The 18892-nt window shown below is 48.0% G+C and overlaps 1 protein-coding gene across 7 annotated transcripts in view; it reads right to left on the bottom strand.

Annotated features, from left to right (window-relative positions):
- Positions 1–18892, bottom strand: part of mta1 (metastasis associated 1) — a 161601-nt gene that overhangs the window by 8723 nt on the left and 133986 nt on the right. For 3 of the 7 annotated variants that reach the window (XM_070878805.1, XM_070878806.1, XM_070878812.1), the window contains one exon: positions 16224–18791. The exons of 2 other annotated variants lie outside the window; for them this stretch is intronic. In XM_070878805.1, coding sequence (XP_070734906.1) covers positions 18644–18791 — 148 coding nt within the window. In that variant the 3' untranslated portion in view covers positions 16224–18643. Of the gene's footprint in view, positions 1–16223; positions 18792–18892 lie in introns of those variants that run through there. 2 more of the 7 variants (XM_070878808.1, XM_070878810.1) reach the window with 1 other exon arrangement.

Raw genomic sequence — 18892 nt, 5'->3', positions numbered from 1 at the left:
AGACTCGAAGTGCTCAGCGCCCTCCCAGATGCACTTTCTCCACTTAGGGCGGTCTTTGGCCAGGGACTCCCAGGTGTCAGTGGGGATGTCACACTTTATCGGGGAGACTTTGAGGGTGTCCTTGTAATGTTTCCGCTGCCCACCTTTGGCTTGTTTGCCATGAAGGAGCTCCGCATAGAGCACTTACTTTGGGAGTCTCGTGTCTGGCATGCGAACTATGTGGCCTGCCCAGCGGAACTGATCGAGTGTGGTCAGTGCAACGGCAACTCAGAGTGCACAGGTAAGAGTTTGGTAAGTGGGAGAGTTCAGGCAAGTGGGAGCGGGAGGTGTTGCTTTGTCTTGTTTTCCCCACCAGCACTGACTCCTCGACTTGGGAGGAAAAGAAAACAAAGTGTGACGTCACAGGCAGGAGGGTAAGTGATTGGCTGGTTGATTGGCGAGTAGTTTTTCTTTTTTCCTTATCTTGTCAGTAAGAAACCTTTGGCATTGTTGCCAAATTAAGTTATTTTAAGGGTTAAGTCATGGCAGGAGAGCCCAGACCCGTGTCATGCTCCTCCTGTGCCATGTGGGAAATCAGGGATGCTTCCAGTGTTAGACCACATGATGGCACTGGAGCTGCGGATGGATTCACTCTGGAGCATGCGCGATGCTGAGGATGTCGTAGATAGCACGTTCAGTGAGTTGGTCACACCGCAGGTAAAGGTTACAAAGGCAGATAGGGAACGGGTGACCATCAGGCAGAGCAGGAGTAGGAAGGCAGTGCAGGAGTCCCCTGCGGTCATCTCCCTCCAAAACAGATATGCCGCTTTGGATATTGTTGGGCGAGATGGCTCACCAGGGGAAGGCAGCAGCAGCCAAGTTTATGGCACCATGGGTGGCTCTGCTGCACAGTTGGGCAAGAAAAAGAATGGGAGAGCTATAGTGGTAGGGGATTCTATTGTAAGGGGGATAGATAGGTGTTTCTGCGATCGCAACCGAGACTCCAGGATGGTATGTTGCCATCCTGGTGCAAGGGTCAAGGATGTCTCGGAGCGGCTGCAGGGCATTCTGGAGGGGGAGGGTGAACAGCCAGTTGTCGTGGTGCATATAGGTACCAACGATATAGGTAAAAAGTGGGATGAGGTCCTACAAGCTGAATTTAGGGAGCTAGGAGTTAAATTAAAAAGTAGGACCTCAAAGGTAGTAATCTCAGGATTGCTACCAGTGCCATGTGCTCGTCAGAGTAGAAATAGCAGGATAGCTAAGATGAATGCGTGGCTTGAGGAGTGGTGCAAGAGGGAGTGATTCAAATTCCTGGGACATTGGAACCGGTTCTGGGGGAGGTGGGACCAGTACAAACCGGACGGTCTGCACCTGGGCAGGACCGGAACCAATGTCCCAGGGGAGTGTTTGCTAGTGCTGTTGGGGAGGGGTTAAACTAATATGGCAGGGGGATGGGAACCTATGCAGGGAGACAGAGGGAAATAAAATGGGGGGCAGAAGCAAAAGAAAGAAAGGAGAATAGTAAAAGTGGAGGGCAGAGAAACCCAAGGCAAAAATCAAAAAGGGCCACATTACAGCAAAATTCTAAAGGGACAAAGAGTGTTAAAAAGACAAGCCTGAAGGTTCTGTGCCTCAATGCGAGGAGTATTCGTAATAAGGTGGATGAATTAACTGCGCAGTCAGCTATTAACGAGTATGATATAATTGGGATTACGGAGACATGGCTCCAGGGTGACCAAGGCTGGGAACTCAACATCAGGGGTATTCAACATTCAGGAAGGATAGACAGAAGGGAAAAGGAGGTGGGGAGGCGTTGCTGGTTAAAGAGGAAATTAACACAATAGTAAGAAAGGACATTAGCGTGGATGATGTGGAATTTGTATGGGTAGAGCTGCGGAATACCAAAGGGCAGAAAACGGTAGTGGGAGTTGTGTACAGACCACCAAACAGTAGTAGTGAGGTTGGGGATGGCATCAAAGAAGAAATTAGGGATGCATGCAATAAAGGTACAGTAGTTATCATGGGCGACTTTAATCTACATATAGATAGGGCTAACCAAGCTGGTAGCAATGCGGTGGAGGAGGATTTCCTGGAGTGTATAAGGGATGGCTTTCTAGACCAATATGTCGAGGAACCAACTAGAGAACTGGCCATCCTCGACTGGGTGTTGTGAATGAGAGAGGACTAATTAGCAATCTTGTTGTGCGAGGCCCCCTGGGGAAGAGTGACCATAATATGGTAGAATTCTTTATTAAGATGGAGAGTGACAATGTTAATTCAGAGACTAGAGTCCTGAACTTAAGGAAAGGTAACTTTGATGGTATGAGATGTGAATTGGCTAGGATATTGGCAAATGATACTTAAAGGGTTGACAGTGGATAGGCAATGGCAAACATTGATAGATTACATGGATGAACTTCAACAATTGTACATCCCTGTCTGGAGTAAAAATAAAACGGGGAAGATAGCTCAACCATGGCTAACAAAGGAAATTAGGGATAGTGTTAAATCCAAGGAAGAAGCATATAAATTGGCCAGAAAAAGCAGCAAACCTGAGGACTGGGGGAAATTTAGAATTCAGCAGAGGAGGACAAAGGGTCTAATTAGGAGGAGGAAAATAGAGAATGAGAGGAAGCTTACAGGGATCATAAAAACTGACTGCAAAAGCTTCTATAGATATGTGAAGAGAAAAAGATTAGTGAAGACCAATGTAGGTCCTTTGCAGTCAGAATCAGGTGAAGTTATAATGGGGAACAAAGAAATGGCAGACAATTGAACAAATACTTTGGATGTGTCTTCACTAAGGAAGACACAATAAACTTCCGGAAATACTAGGGGTTCGAGGGTCTAACGAAAAGGAGGAACTGAAGGAAATCCTTATCAGTCAGGAAATTGTGTTCGAGAAATTGATGGGATTGAAGGTCGATAAATCCCCAGGGCCTGATAGGCTGCACCCCAGAGTACTTAAGGAAGTGGCCCTAGAAATAGGGGATGCATTGGTGATCATTTTCCAACATTCTATTGACTCTGGATCAGTTCCTATGGACTGGAAGGTAGCTAATGTAACCCCACTTTTTCAAAAAGGAGGGATGAGAAAACAGGGAATTATAGACCGGTTAGCCTGACATCGGTGGTGGAGAAAATGTTGGAATCAATTATTAAAGATGAAATAGCAGCACATTTGGAAAGCAGTGACAGGAACGGTCCAAGTCAGCATGGATTTATGAAAGGGAAATCATGCTCGACAAATCTTCGAGAATTTTTTTGAGGATGTAACTAGTAGAGTGGTCAAGGGAGAACCAGTGGATGTGGTGTATTTGGACTTTCAAAAGGCTTTGGACAAGGTCCCACACAAGAGATTAGTGTGCAAAATTAAAGCATATGGTATTGGGGGTAATGTATTGACGTGGATAGAGAACTGGTTGGCAGACAGGAAGCAGAGTGTCGGAATAAATGGGTCCTTTTCAGAATGGCAGGCAGTGACCAGTGAGGTGCTGCAGGGTTCAGTGCTGGGACCCCAGCTATTTACAATATACATCAATGATTTAGATAAAGAAATTGAATGTAATATCGCCAAGTTTGCAGATGACACTAAGCTGGGTGGCGGTGTGAGCCGTGAGGAGGATGCTAAGAGGCTGCAGGGTGACTTGGACAGGTTAGGTGAGTAGGCAAATGCATGGCAGATGCAGTATAATGTGGATAAATATGAGGTTATCCACTTTGGTGGCAAAAACAGGAAGACGGAATATTATCTGAATGGTGACAGATTAGGAAAAGGGGCGGTGCAACGAGACCTGGGTGTCATGGTACATCAGTCCTTGAAGGTTGGCATGCAGGTACAGCAGGCAGTTAAGAAGGCAAATGGCATGTTGGCCTTCATAGCTAGAGGATTTGAGTATAGGAGCAGGGAGGTCTTACTGTAGTTGTACAGAGCCTTGGTGAGGCCACACCTGGAATATTGTGTTCAGTTTTGGTCTCCTAATCTGAGGAAGGACATTCTTGCTATTGAATGAGTACAGCGAAGGTTCACCAGACTGATTCCGAGATGGCAGGACTGACATATGACTGGATCAACTAGGCTTGTATCCACTGGAGTTTCGAAGAATGAGAGGGGATCTCATAGAAACATATAAAATTTTGACGGGATTGGACAGGTTAGAGGCAGGAAGAATGTTCCTGTTGCTGGGGAGTTCCAGAACCAGGGGTCACAGTCTAAGAATAAGGGGTAAGCCATTTAGGACCGAGATGAGGAGAAACTTCTTCACTCAACCTGTGGAAATCTCTTCCGCAGAAAGTTGTTGAGGCCAGTTCATTAGATATATTCAAAAGGGAGTTAGATATGGCCCTTAAGGCCAAAGGGATCAAGGGGTGTGGAGAGAAAGCAGGAAAGGGGTACTGAGATTGAATGATCAGCCATGATCTTATCGAAGGACCGAACGGCCTACTCCTGCACCTAATTTCTGTGTTTCTATGTGTTCAGTGCTTCAATGCTGGGGATTTTAGCTTGGGTGAGGATGCTGATATTGGTGCATCTGTCCTCCCAGGGGATTTGTATGATATTGCAGAGACATCGTTGGTGATATATCTCCAGCAACTTGAGGTGTCTACTGTACATGGTCCATACCTCTGAGCCATACAGGAGGGCGGGTATTACGACAGCCCTGTAGACCATGAGCTTGGTGGTAGATTTGAGGGCCTGGTCTTCGAACACTTTTCCTCAGGCGGCTGAAGGCTGCACTGGTGCACTGGAGGCGGTGTTGAATCTCGTCATCAATGTCTGCCCTTGTAGATAAGAGGCTCCTGAGGTATGGGAAATGGTCCACGCTGTCGAGGGCTGCGCCGTGGATCTTGATGACTGGGGGGCAGTGCTGTGCGGTAAGGACATGCTGGTGGAGGACCTTTGTCTTACGGATGTTTAGAGTAAGGCTTATGCTTTTGTATGCTTCAGTAAATACGACGACTATATCCTGGAGTTCAGCCTCAGAATGTGCGCAGACGCAGGTGTCGTCCGCATACTGTAGCTCAACAACAGAGGTTGGGGTGATCTTGGACCTGGCCTGGAAGTGACGAAGGTTAAACAGCTTCCCACTGGTTCTGTAGTTTAGTTCCACTCCAGCGGGGAGCTTGTTGACTGTGAGGTGGAGCATGGCAGCGAGGAAGATTGAGAAGAGGGTTGTAGCGATGACGCAGCCCTGTTTGACCCCGGTCCAGACGTGGATTGGGTCTTTAATGCATCCGTTGGTAAGGATCACGGCCTGCATGTTGTCGTGGAGCAGGCGAAGGATGTTGACAAACTTTTGGGGGCATCCGAAACGGAGGAGGACGCTCCATGGACCCTCGCAGTTGATAGTGTCAAAAAGCCTTCTTAAGGTCGAAAAAAGCCATGTATAAGGGCTGGCGCTGCTCCCTGAATTTTTCCTGCAGCTGTCGCACTGCAAAGTTTATGTCCGTTGTGCCCCGTAGGGGACGAAATCCACACTGTGACTCCAGGAGGAGCTCCTCGGCCACAGGGAGAAGGTGGTTGAGGAGGACTCTAGCGACAGCTTTCCCAGTGGCTGATAGCAGTCGGATTTGTCCCCTTTTTAAAAGATGGTCACAATCACTGCATCTCTTGAGATCTCCCGGCATGCTCTCCTCCCTCCAGATGAGAGAGATGAGGTCATGTATCCACGCCAACATCGCTTCTCCGCTATACTTTAGCGCCTCAGCAAGGATTCCATCGGCTCCCATAGCCTTATTGTTCTTGAGCTGTCTCATGGCTTTTCCTACCTCGTGCAACGTTAGGGTTTCACTGAGGTGGTGGCGGGTCGCATGCTGCAGGATGGAGTCGAGAACACTCGAGTCAAAGGCAGAGTCTCGATTGAGGAGATCTTCGAAGTGTTCCTTCCAGCGTGCCCTGACTGCCTTGGTGTCCTTGATGAGTGTTTCTTTGTTCTTGGCCAGCAGTGGGATGGGACCTTGGGAGTTTGGACCATAGGTGGCCTTGACTGCGATGAAGAATTCTCGCACATCATGGCTGTCAGCCAGTTGGATCTCCTGTGCTTTCTCCATCCACCACCTGTTGTTTAGGTCCTGGGTTTTTTGTTGGCCCTCAGTCTTGTGCTGCCTGTAATGTTGCTTTGCTGCTCCAGAGTTGGGTTGTTGCTTGAGGCTCAGAAATGCTGTGCGCTTGCGATCTATTAGTTCTTGGATCTCCTGATCATTCTCATCAAACCAGTCCTGGTGTTTTCTGGTTGAGTGACCAAGTGTCTCTTCGCAGGCACTGGTTATGAAAGCCTGGAAGGCAGACCAAGCGCTGTGGGCATTCAGCATCTCAGGATCATCAAGACACGCCAGGTTAGTTGTGAGGCGCTGGCTGTATAGTGCTTTCTTAGCTGGGTCTTTAAGTGCCCCGGCATTGACATTTTTGCGGCACTGTTTCTGCTGTCATCTGCGCTTTGGAGCTATGTTAATGTAGATGATGGATCGAATTAGGCAGTGGTCTGTCCAGCAGTCATCAGCTCCTGTCATGGCGCGGGTGATGTGCACATCCTTACAATCCCTGGCTCGGATGATGACATAGTCAGCAGGTGCCAATGTTTGGAGCGAAGGTGTTGCCACGATGCCTTGTATTTGTCCCTCTGGCGGAACAGGGTGTTGGTGATGAGGAGGTCATGTTCTAGACATTTTGTCAGGAGTAGGGTACCGCTGGAGTTGGCTTTCCCTACCCCCTCTCTGCAATCACACCTCCCCAGAAGGCTGTGTCTTTGCCGACCTTGTCGTTGAAGTCACCTAGGAGGATCAGTTTGTCGCCCGCGGGGACGCGGGACAGAGATATTTCGAGGTTGTAATAAAAACCCTCTTTGGTCTCATCCATTGCATCGAGTGTTGTACGTACTAATGACTGTGGCGCATTGGTTCTGTGATAGGGTGAGTCGAAGAGTCATGAGGCGTTCGTTAACCCCGCAGGGTTTGAAGCAGTCGACCAGCTCATTTTTGATGGCGAAGCCGACTCCATGAAGGCGGCTTTCTTCCTCTGGCTTTCCTTTCCAGAAAAAGGTATAACCTCCAACTTGTTACTTGAGCTGGCCTTCCCCTGCCTGCTGAGTTTCGCTTAGGGCGGCGATGTCTATGTCAAAGCGTCCAAGTTCCCGGGCAACTATGGTGGTGCAGCGTTCCGGCCTGTCGCTGTTGGAGTTGTCCATGAGGGTCCTGACGTTCCAGGTCCAGAACTTCATGTGTACGAAGTGGAAGATGCCTGTGCGTGAGTTCTTTTAACGTGGGGTGGCCGTTGCACACCAGCCACCACACAGGCTTAGCTGAGCAAGGTCTTGGTCCAGTGGCAAGGGGGTCCAAGACGACCAGGCATTGCTGTATGAGCCTAATTGCCTATGGTGAGATGTTGGCCACAAACTCGGCGCCGAGTAGCGTCCTTGATGGTAGGTGGCCTGAGGCTTGGTTGGGGGCAGGCATTAGGAAGGTCAGTTGTCTGCTGTAGTTCCAGGTGGGAGGTCAGCAAGGAGTGGGAGAGTGGAAGAGTCATAGCCGTGATACTCACCAGTAGAAGAGGCCAGGTCACCAGTGGGAAAGCGAGGTCCAGCCATCGATATTGTGCATGTAACCCAGAGGGAGCCGTGCGCTTTCTGCCCTGGCAGGAGGCTGAGGGAGACGGGGAGTCGGAGCTGGGCTCTTCCTCCTCCTTGCTGCTCTTGTATCCAGAGAAGGAGCCGCTCTTGAGCTGCCCGAGCCTGGTCGACAGCTCCTGCGAGCACCCGCAGAGCCCCGGCTTCCAAGGCCCTGACCTCAACCACTTTCCTGAGGACTCCGAGTTCACCGACATTGTCCTGCGGGCCGAGCAGGCCATCGAGAGCGGCGTCTATCTGCAGCGGATGTCGCAGGGGTCGAGTGGCAGTTGCTTCATCAAAGATCCCAAGGGGCCCTCTCCCCGGCAGCGTACAGACCCCTCTCCATTCCCTTCGAAGATGACTGGGCCTCTACTTCCCCGCAGTGCTCCAGGTGTGGTCTAGCCAGGGCTTTGTCAGCTGCAGAGGGCTGGCTGCGCCCATGGAACAGTACCAAGGGAGATAGCTTACTACTGACTTTCATTTTAAACTTTTAATCAACGTGAGAAACTTTTAAACAACTTGGGAAAACTTTTTAAACTTCTGGAGAAACTTTTAAAACTTCTGAAGAAACTTTTAAACAATGTGGAGGAACTTTCAAGAATTATTTTCTTTTACGAATTTTTATTAAGGAATTGAATACTGTACCCCAATCTAATTAGAAGATAGCTTGGTGTGTTTTATTAGCAAGATTTTAAGTCATCTGAAACCAGGTTACTCACGCCGACACCAGCAAGCAGGTGTGCCTCCGACCAGGTGACCGGGACATCAAACCCCCCACCTCTGCGGCAGGCCTACATCCCTCCAGCGGCGGGCCTACATCCCATCCCCTCCCCTGCAGGATATCCAGCAACTAGCCAACAACCACAACGTGCGTGGATTCTGTAGCACAGTCAAGATCACCTACGGCCCAAGCATCCAAGGTCCTACCCCACTGAGAGCCAAGAACGGAAAGGTGCTCATTAAGGACACAGAGGCAGTCAGCGCCCACTGGTAGAAGCACTTTGAAGATCTCTATAACCGAGACACTGTCTTTGACGTGAGTATCCTCGACTCCATCCCGCAGCATGCTACCCACAGCAAAACCCCAGCCCGGCATGAGTTTGAAAAGACCATCCGACAACTGAAGAGCAACACCCCGCCGAAGCACTAAAGCATGGCAGAGAAGCACTATTGGCGTGAATCCATGAATTCATTTTGCTTATTTGGAAGGAGGAGAGCATGCCGGAGGAACTCAGAGACACTGTAATCGTGACCATCTTCAAGAAAGGTGACAAATCCGATTGCGGTAATTACAGAGGAGTTTCCCTGCTGACTGCCACAGGGAAAGTCATCACAAGAATCCTCCTCAGTCACCTTCTCCCTGTGGCTGAAGAGCTCCTCCCAGAGTTTAAATGGGGATTCCACCCACAAAGGGGCACAATGGACATAATCTTCACTGTGCGCCAAATTCAAGAAAAATGCAGGGAGCAGCATTAACCTCTGTACATGGCCTTCTTTGACCTCACAAAGGCCTTCAACCGTGAGGGATTATGAAGTGTCCTCCTCAAATTTGTCTGCCCTCAAATGTTAATCACCATCCTCCACCTGCTTTACGATGACATGCAAGCTGTGATCCTGAGCAACAGATCCACCCAGACTCAATACACGTGCGGACCGGGTTCAAGCAAGGCTATGTCATCGCAGCAATGCTCTTTTCAATCTTCCTTGTTGCAATGTTCTATCTCACCGTCAATAAGCTCCCCGCTGGAATCTAAGCTACAGAACAAACGGGAAACTGTTCAACCTCCATTGCCTCCAGTCCAGATCCAAGGTCGTCCCATCCTCTGTTATCAGAGCTCTGAGTAGAGCGCTTGTTTTTGGAGTCGATGCATGCGGGCATGTTCGGGCATGCGGACGATGTGGCCCGTCCATCAGAGCTTGCCTTTACACACATTCGGAGGTCAAACTCCAAACCATTGTCAACATCTTCACCGAAGCGTAACGAGAGTATGGGCCTTACATTAAACATCCGTAAGACAAAGGTTCTCTACCAACACAGTATCCTGCCACACAGTACTGCACCTCAATTATCAAGATCCATGACGAGGCCTTGGACAATGTGGATCACTTTCATACCTTGGGAGCCTACTGTCAACAAGGGCAGATGTCGATGACAATGTCCAACTCTGCCTTCAGTGTGCCAGTGCAGCCTTCGGTCGCCTCAGGAAGAGAGTGTTTGAAGACCAGGATCTCAAACTCGGCACCAAGCTTATAGTCTACAGGGCAGTAGTGATACCCGCCGCCTATATTCCTCAGAGACATGGACTATGTACAGCAGACACCTCAAAGCGCTGGAGAAGTACCACCAGCGCCGCCTTCTCAAGATGCTGCAAATTCATTGGCAGAATAGGTACACCAACGTAAGTATTCTCGCTCAGGCCAATATCCCCAGCATCAAAGCATTGACCACGCTCGATCAGCTCTGATGGACGGGCCACATCGTCCACATGCCCGATATTGGACTCCAAAAACAAACGCTCTACTCAGAGCTCCGATACAGCAAGTGAGTCCCAGGTGGGCAGAAGAAACGGTTCAAGGACACCCTCAAAGCCTCCTTGAAAAAGTGCAACATCCCCACCAACTCCTGTGCATATTCCAGCAAGGGTCACTGGATAGTGACCAGGAGGCAGAAATTCAGATTTGTTTTCCCCGCTCAAAGAGGAGAAGCATCGGGAAGGTGCCAAACACCTAAAGTCTCTCCGCTGGGAGCGCGCAGAAGCCAAGCGTAAACAGCGGAAGGAGCGCGTGACAATCCAAGTACCCCAGCCGCCCATCTCTTCAACCACCGTCTGCCCCACCTGTGACAGTCTGTAGATCCCCACATTGGTCTCATCAGTCACCTGAGAACTTAATTAGTGTGGAAGCAAGTCATCTTCGACTCCGAGGGACTGCCTAAGAAGAAGAGAAATAAAAGTGATTAGTTTTAGCCCAAATTTAATGGCCGGACAGTGTGATATTTACCATCTTTTGAAGTAATCTGGAGATTGTGACGGAAATGCTCAAGCTGATTGGAGACTCAGTCTTTCTGTTGTGAACACAAGTTCGAGGTGTTGAAAGAGAAAGATGAATTGCAACAGGGCTGTTTATCCGAAAGTTCAGCTGCCGTCAATTTGTCAGGTGTCATGTGTTGACTCCTGGATTATTGGTACCTCACCTGATAAAGTATTCTGCATGTGTGAACTTTGACAGCTAGTGATGCCAGGCACTTTGAGCAACACAGTCAAGTCTGATCCTGTCCTCACCCAACCTCAACCTGTGCATATTCCGGCAAGGGTCACTGGATAGTGATCAGGGGGCAGGAACTCAGATTGGTTTTCCCCTCTCTAACCCAGAATACGGAGGCAATCTATAATGCCTCTACCATCATCTCAGTCAGAAATTTAACTCAGAACCTTTGTCCAGGGTACACAGGGAATGGTGAAGCTAAATCCCATCCAATTATTCACTGGTCATGTTTGATGAACAGTGATATTTGCAACTTCCTGTTTTGTTCCTTGAGGCTATCAAAGAGTTAAATTTCAGTTAAATGTTAATAAGGGGGATGGGTGTTCTGTGGAAACGTCATCTGTTTTATTCATGAATAATTCATTATTCCTAATCAAAGCAGCTGAATGAGGAATAACGTTCCTGAAATTAACTTCCTATTTGTGCATTTTGGTCTGCTGGATATTTTCTCTGCTCTTCACTTGTAGGTGCTGACTCTTGTCAGTGTACAAGCTATCAGAACAGACAGGCCAATCTTCATGACGGTAGGCAAGGGCAGTCTATTTGACCTGGACCATTGGAGCCCAGTCCCATTTTCCCCTAGGATCACTCAATAGTGATCAGGAGCGGGAACACTATATGAGCTTTCCTCTTTCTGTAGAACCCCCAACCAGTCCCCTGGCTCAGAGCAGCTATCTCAGCACAGAATGGGGATTGAGCCTGGGACATTCCTGGTCTGTATGGCTCAGTACCACACCAGATGGTAGATTTACTCATTCAATCATAGGGGAGTACCATAGTCTTTCAGATCTAGTGAAGCGGAATTGCCCCAGCGAGCAACCTTTCTTTTTGAGAGTTATGGATTTTGGATAAAGAGTATGTCAGGTTTTGGGAGTTTTGATCATTTTTTTCCTTCACAGGAAGGATTGTGGGATTGAGCTAGGTTTAAGGGCTGTGTTTTTAGAACAAAGTGAATTTGCACAGGTTTAAAAGGGTCACATGTTAAGGGCATTGACTATGTGCATTGAAGCCAGATGGGTAGAGACCAAGTCAGCATCTCAGCCCTCCTCTGCATTGAGAAAAGGGATGCAGGGGCAGTCAGGTTTTAAACAGGGGATCGGAACTGGAAGCTAAAAATAAATTCAGGTCAGTTTTTGCAGCAAAAAGTATTGCAACAGAGAAGCAAAGGCAAAAAAAATATGTAAGTCAACCTACAAAAGGGACTGAGCTTTCATAGGCTGGTTTATTATTTATTCCCCCGATTTTGAGAAGAGATTATTAAACGGTGCCTACTGCCTGAAACAAGCAGGTGCTTTGGGTGCCTGGCAGTAGGCACCTTTCAAAGTGGCACTGCCAGCATCGTTGGGGTTAAGAGGGCGGTGAGGCTACCGGCTCCAGTTTGAGGCCATTACTACACCGTGAACATAGAAAATAGGTGCAGGAGTAGGCCATTCGGCCCTTCGAGCCTGCACCACCATTCAATAAGATCATGGCTGATCATTCCCTCAGTATCCCTTTCCTGCTTTCTCTCCATACCCCTTGATCCCCTTAGCCATAAGGGCCATATCGAACTCCCTCTTGAATATATCCAATGAACTGGCATCAACAACTCTCTGCGGCAGGGAATTCCACAGGTTAATAACTCTCTGAGTGAAGAAGTTTCTCCTCATCTCAGTCCTAAATGGCCAACCCCTTATCCTAAGACTGTTTCCCCTGGTTCTGGACTTCCCCAACATCGGGAACAATTACCCACATCTAACCTGTCCCGTCCTATCAGAATCTTATGTTTCTATGAGATCCCCTCTCATCCTTCTAAACTCCAATGTATAAAGGCCAAGTCTCTCCTCATATGTCAGTCCAGCCATCCCGGGAATCAGTCTGGTAAACCTTTGCTGCACTCCCTCAATAGCAAGAACGTCCTTCCTCAGATTAGGAGACCAAAACTGGACACAATATTCCAGGTGAGGCCTCACCAAGGCCCTGTACAACTGCAGTAAGACCTTCTTGCTCCTATACTCAAAATCCCCGAGCTATGGAGGCCAACGTACCATTTGCCTTCTTCACCGCCTGCTGTACCTGTATGCCATCTTTCAATGACTGATGAACCATGACACCCAGGTCTCGTTGCACCTCCCCTTTTCCTAATCTGTCGCCATTCAGATAATATTCTGTCTTCGTGTTTTTGCCTCCAAAGTGGATAACCTCACATTTATCCACATTATACTGCATCTGCCATGCATTTGCCCACTCACCTAACCTGTCCAAGTCACCCTGCAGCCTCTTAGCGTCCCCCTCACAGCTCACACCGCCACCCAGTTTAGTGTCATCCGCAAACTTGGAGATATTACACTCAATTCCTTCATCTAAATCATTGATGTATATTGTAAAGAGCTGGGGTCCCAACACTGAGCCCTGCGGCCCCACTAGTTAGTGCCTGCCATTCTGAAAAGGACCCGTTTATCCCGACTCTCTGCTTCCTGTCTGCCAACCAGTTCTCTATCCACACTTGGCACAGGAGGCTAAAATTGCCACCATCATCTGGTCATTCATCTCATTGCTGTTTGTGGGGCCTTGCTATGTGAAAATTGGCTGCCATGTTTCCCAAATAGTGACCACACTTTAAAAATAATCCATTGGCTGTGAAGCGCTTTGAGGTTGCGAAAGGAATTATATAAATGCACATTCTATGTACTTTAATTGAGAGGAATTCATCTGATCTTCAAATAAACCTGGATTAACATCAAAGTAAATTCAGACATATCACTGAGGGATGACCCTCTGGCCTCCAGTTTCCTGCTTTATTTTATTACACATTAGGCAGCTAAGAGGGAGTCTTGTCATTGTGAGCAGAGAAGTGAGATTAATCTTAGTAAGCAAAATTTGTTTTCACTGTTCCTCTGCATGTTCACATCCTGCCTGTGAAATAAATCTGCTTAGCGAGTTGTATCTGGCTTCTTTTCACAAGTGTTTCTCAGTCTGTCTGAGGCACAATCACCAGCTATTGTTCCACCTTTGTAAAGGTGATTAGTGAGCAGTGCGGGCATATCCCTAAATAATAGACAATCAGATGGCACACTATTGTAACTGAAAGAATATCTAGAGCAGGCCCTACACTTGCAACAGGGGGCTTAAGTTAACAGAAATCTAGTGCATTTGCAGGTAATTTACATCAAATCTTACCCTGACAATCCTGCAGGAACGCACCGCGGTGTCAGAATGGCCTCATCAGCCAGTTTGATGACACTGTTTTCTTTCTTCCTCTTTAGCTAGGGCAGGTTTCCCATTCAAAGACCAGGCAGATGGGTTGGAGACAATCATGGAAGTTTACAGCACGGAAGGAGACCATTTCGGCCCGATGTGTCTGCGCCGGCCGACAAACAACCACCCAGCCTAATCCCACTTTCCAGCTCTAGGTCCATAACCCTGCACATTAAACTACTTTTTAAATGTGGTGAGGGTTTCTGCCTCTACCACCCTTTCAGGCAGTGAGCTCCAGACCACCACAACCCTCTGCATGAAGGAATTTCCCCTCAAATCCTTCTACCAATTACTTTAAATTTATACCCCCTGATTGTTGATCTGTCTGCTAAGGGAGATAGTCCTTTCCATCCACTATATCTAGGCCCCTCATAATTTTATACACCTCAATGAGGTCTCCCCTCATCCTCCTCTGTTCCAAGGAAAACAAATCCAGTCTATCCAATCTGTCCTCATAGCTAAGATTCTCCATTTTTGGCAACATCCTCGTAAATCTCCTCTGTACCCTCTCCAGTGCAATCACATCCTTCCTATAATGCATTGACCAGAACTGCACCCAGTATTCCAGTGTCTTTTACAGTTCAGGCATTACCACCCCCCACCCCCAGCTCTTATATTCTATGCCTCGGCTAGTAAAGGCAAGCATTCCGTATGCCTTCTTAACCACCTTATCTAGCTGGCCTGCTACCGTCAGGGATCTGTGCACATGCACTCCCAGGTCTTTGTTCCTCTACACTTCTCAGTTTCCTAGCATTTAATGTGTATTCCCTTGCCTTGTTAGCCTTCCCCAAATGCATTACCTCACACTTCTCTGGATTAAATTCCATTTGCCACTGTTCTGCCCACCTGACCAGTTGATTGATATCTTCCTGCAGTCCGCAGCTTTCTTCTTCATTATCAACCACACAGCTGATTTTTGTATCATCTGCAAGCCCCAGGGACTAGATCTGGCCAAATAGGCCAGGGAGGAAGGTTAGGGTAAAATTCTACCGGAGAACTCGGGACCTTCTGGTTAAGTATCAGGCACTCAATTGCTTGAGCAATTGGACAAGATTCATGACAGCAGCAACTCAGAAACAGTGGGACCCAAGGCAATGAACCAAAGCCTTAACTTGGGTTCTGGAAGGTGGGCTGTGCCTGATGAGCTATGATGGTGGATATCATGTATTGACTTTAAGCATATATTTGATAACCTCTCTGATGGGTAAAGGGACATAGTTTGAGTTCTACCTCTGGGTACAGCAGTGTTCTCTAGGGATCCATACTTAAAACTCCCGTCATCATTTCTTTTTATCCCCCAAATTCTCTCCCCTCCTAAAGGCTCCAACTCCCACAGGGATACAATGGCTGCTGACTGCCCTCCAGTGCCTTGTCCAAGTGCCCAATGTTCATGTGTGGCCAGGAATGTCTGAGCTTTTTGACTTAGTAGGCCGTGTAGGTGCGAGCCTTGGAGGCCACAAAGAGGACCAGAAATTTCTGGGGACCAACTCAGAATGTTGAAGCAGAACTTCCACTGCTCCTCGCCCTTGTCCCAGGCCAGAGACACTGCCCCAAACCCCTGGATGAGGTCATTTGCATAGCCAGAGCAGGCATCCGGTAATGGCAAGGGCACATCAGCAGCAACACCACAGCCTGAACCGATCTACCTGTCTAAGGTGCAGTGGTGTTTTGCCACCCTGCTGAGTGCCCCCCCACCCACTCCCTACTTCCCCTATGAGGCACAACTGGGCCAAGGAAAATATTTTCTTTGTTAAGTTTTCAACTCCCACTGTATCCAGTCTGACTGGAAGGGCCACCTACGGCTCCCCCGATAATAATTTAAAAGACCAGTCTAAACAGGATAATATCCTGGCGGTTCTAGCCTATAATCTGAGCCTCCCCATGGCAGAAATGGGACTTATTTCTCCCAACCTAGAAATTTCGTGGCCGTAATGCTTAGATCCCGGTTCCTATTAATTCCCGCACATCGCAAGCTGCAATGCAATTACCCACTTTCTCACTCGCTCCCTTCTTGACCAGAGCTTGTTATATTGCCCTGGCAAGGAGTCTTTCACTTCCTCTCGTAAATGGAGCCATGTCCAGTCACAGTACAGATTCCTGCGAATGGTGCCGCACAGAAACGGAGAGCGCTCATACTTAACATAAACTCCATCTTTATTCATAAACAGGAAGTTACTCGGTCTTCATTTTGCGTTCAAACTAAAACCTTCTTTTTAAAAAAAAACAAAAGACAAACATACATTTTTTTAAAACTCCGTCCTCAAAGCATAAAGACACTTGGCTGAATGGGGGGGACATTGTGATGTGGCGCTGAACTCTGTCAAACCTTCAGAGTCTTTTTACGAGCCGCCATGTTAATGTTAGAGGAAGAGAGCGGAGTTCAGGATGGCAGCAGGGAGTAAGGGGAGATGAGCTCGTCGAGTGGCTGTTCCTGATCGGCTCCAGCATCAGAACCCCACAGGAGGCTGCCCGACATCTTCCCGCTCACCAGGAGTCAGATGGGGAAGGGTGGCAGTCAGAGAGTTCAGAAAGGGAGGAACAACAGGAGATCTGAGTAAATAAGGAGAAACTGTTTCCAGTGGCAGGAGGGTCGGTAACCAGAGGTCACAGATTTAAGACAATTGGCAAAAGAACCAGAGGGGAGATGAGGAGACATTGTTTTATGCAACGAGTTATGATCCGGAATGCACTACCTGAAAGTGGGGTGGAAGCAGATTCAATAGTAACTTTCAAAAGGGAATTGGATAAATACTTGGAAAGGAAACATTTGCGAGGCTATGGGGAAAGAGCAGGAACAGTGGGACTAATTGGATAGATCTTTCAAAGAGCTGGCACTGGCACAGTGGGCCGAATGGCCTCCTTCTGTGCTGTATGATTCTATGATTCAGGGGAAAGTTAGAAATGAGACTTAGGATTAAAAAGAACGAGAGAGATTACACCCCCACTAAGCGTGAAGTGGAGGGGAAAAGGCTGACAAGAGGGAAGGTGAGTAACTGGAGAGTTGTTTGAATAGGGCGAGAAGGTAACACATCCTCATGCAATAAATTTATTCGCCCCCCACCCCAGTTTTGCTGGTACATTGAAGCCTCACAGGTGCTGATCTGGAGATCCATCCCCAGGGCATCTGTATAAATCCGACAGGCAAACAGGAGAAACAGGTCGTTGAGTGAGAACTAACTTTGACTGAGACACAATGTAAAATATTGTTTTTTTTTGTTGAAACAATCGCCCCTTATAATATCGCTGACTCTATAAACTTCCCTTTGCAGAATTTATTTTTGTTTAAATTCCTGACCTGCCTCAATCTCAGTTCGAGAGCTACTGCTGACCTTGGGGCCCCAGACCGGGATCTGGGAAGTAACCAGCCTGGGTTTCCGTCTTGATCACTATCCTGTTGGAAAGTGCAAGTGCTTGGACATCGGGTGCGGACAGGTTCAGGCTCAGCTCGGCTGTGATTCTCCCCCATGGCCAAACAGCCAGCCACCGCTCAGTGTCCAGGCACACCTGTCTTTTGCGTGAGGTACTGGAGAGTTGCTGGCCTCTGCGGAACTATATTCCAGCCTTCAGGAGAGCAGGGGGTTAAAAATGACAGAAAATGGGAGAGTTTAAAAAAAAAGTTACCCCCCCCCCATGTTGGAAATAACCAACAACTCGGTCAGCGTGTGGAACAGGAAGGCATGTTCACGTCTCGAGTGGGACTCTTCATCAGGTCACAACTATGACGTCCTCCCAGGCTCACATGTGAAGGAGGGGGATGGGCGCGAGGCAGCTGACTGTGGCCAATTTCCCCTGGAACCGGGAGGTAGCACCAGTGGGGAGAAAATGGTAAATAACATTGTTAGCTTGTCCTTTTGGATCGAGCAGGAAGTTGAGAGAGGCTGACATTTCCAAGGATGCACAACTTTGTCAGAAATATCGGAACAGTATGAAAGACTCGGAAGCCTCATCCCAGAGCCACAGACCCCTCCATTTGGACCCAAGTTCTCACCTTCACCAGTCTGAGGCCCGAGAAGTGAAAATATATTCTTTGTTTCCTCTCTTGTATCTTAATAATTTAAATTGGCTTTACAGCTGGTAAACAGACAGTAGGGATTCTCCCCGGTGTCTTAAGCCAATATTTATCCCTCAACCAACATCCTTAAATTATCTGATCATTTATTTCATTGCTCTTTGTGGGAGCTTGCTGTGCGCAAATTGGCTGCGATGTTTCCCTACATTACAACCGTGACTACACTTCAAAAAGTACTTCATTGGCTGTAAAGCATTTTGGGACGTCCTGCGGTCGTGAAAGGCGCTATATAAATGCAAGTCTCTTTTCTTATTGAAGTCCAACGACAAAAACCATACGAAGGGAAGGGGAGGTACCAACAAGTACCATTTGGCCTCAGATTCGGATGCGGGCACTGGTTAGGCCAACGCGGGTTCAGATTACAAAGATGAAGATCGTTTGAAATATTAAAAAAAGAAAACAAGTAAAGAGTCCCCTTTCCACTGGGTAAAGCCAACTTTGTCAGTATGAAGTGCAGGAAGGTGGCTGATGGTGACTCTCTCCTCAGTTAATCTTCGATGACAATGGGCTCGTCGTTGGTGGGAGGCTTCGGGCCTTTTGCAGGATCTGGGGGGCACTGCTCAATGGCGATCTGTGCTTGAGGCCGCCTCCCGCTCCGTCTCCTCTCAAAGGAAGTAAGTAACTTGCGGATCTTCCTTCAAAAAAAATAGACACAGACATTAATTCAGTACTTTTTATATAGATATTATATATATATTCTGACCGTGTTGCGATCCAAGTTAACCGCAGTGTTGCC

This window comes from Pristiophorus japonicus, chromosome 4 (assembly GCF_044704955.1).
Source record: "Pristiophorus japonicus isolate sPriJap1 chromosome 4, sPriJap1.hap1, whole genome shotgun sequence".
Classification (NCBI taxonomy): Eukaryota; Metazoa; Chordata; class Chondrichthyes; family Pristiophoridae; genus Pristiophorus; species Pristiophorus japonicus.
Note: the sequence above shows the minus strand (reverse complement) of the source record. Positions and strands in the feature narration are given on the sequence as shown.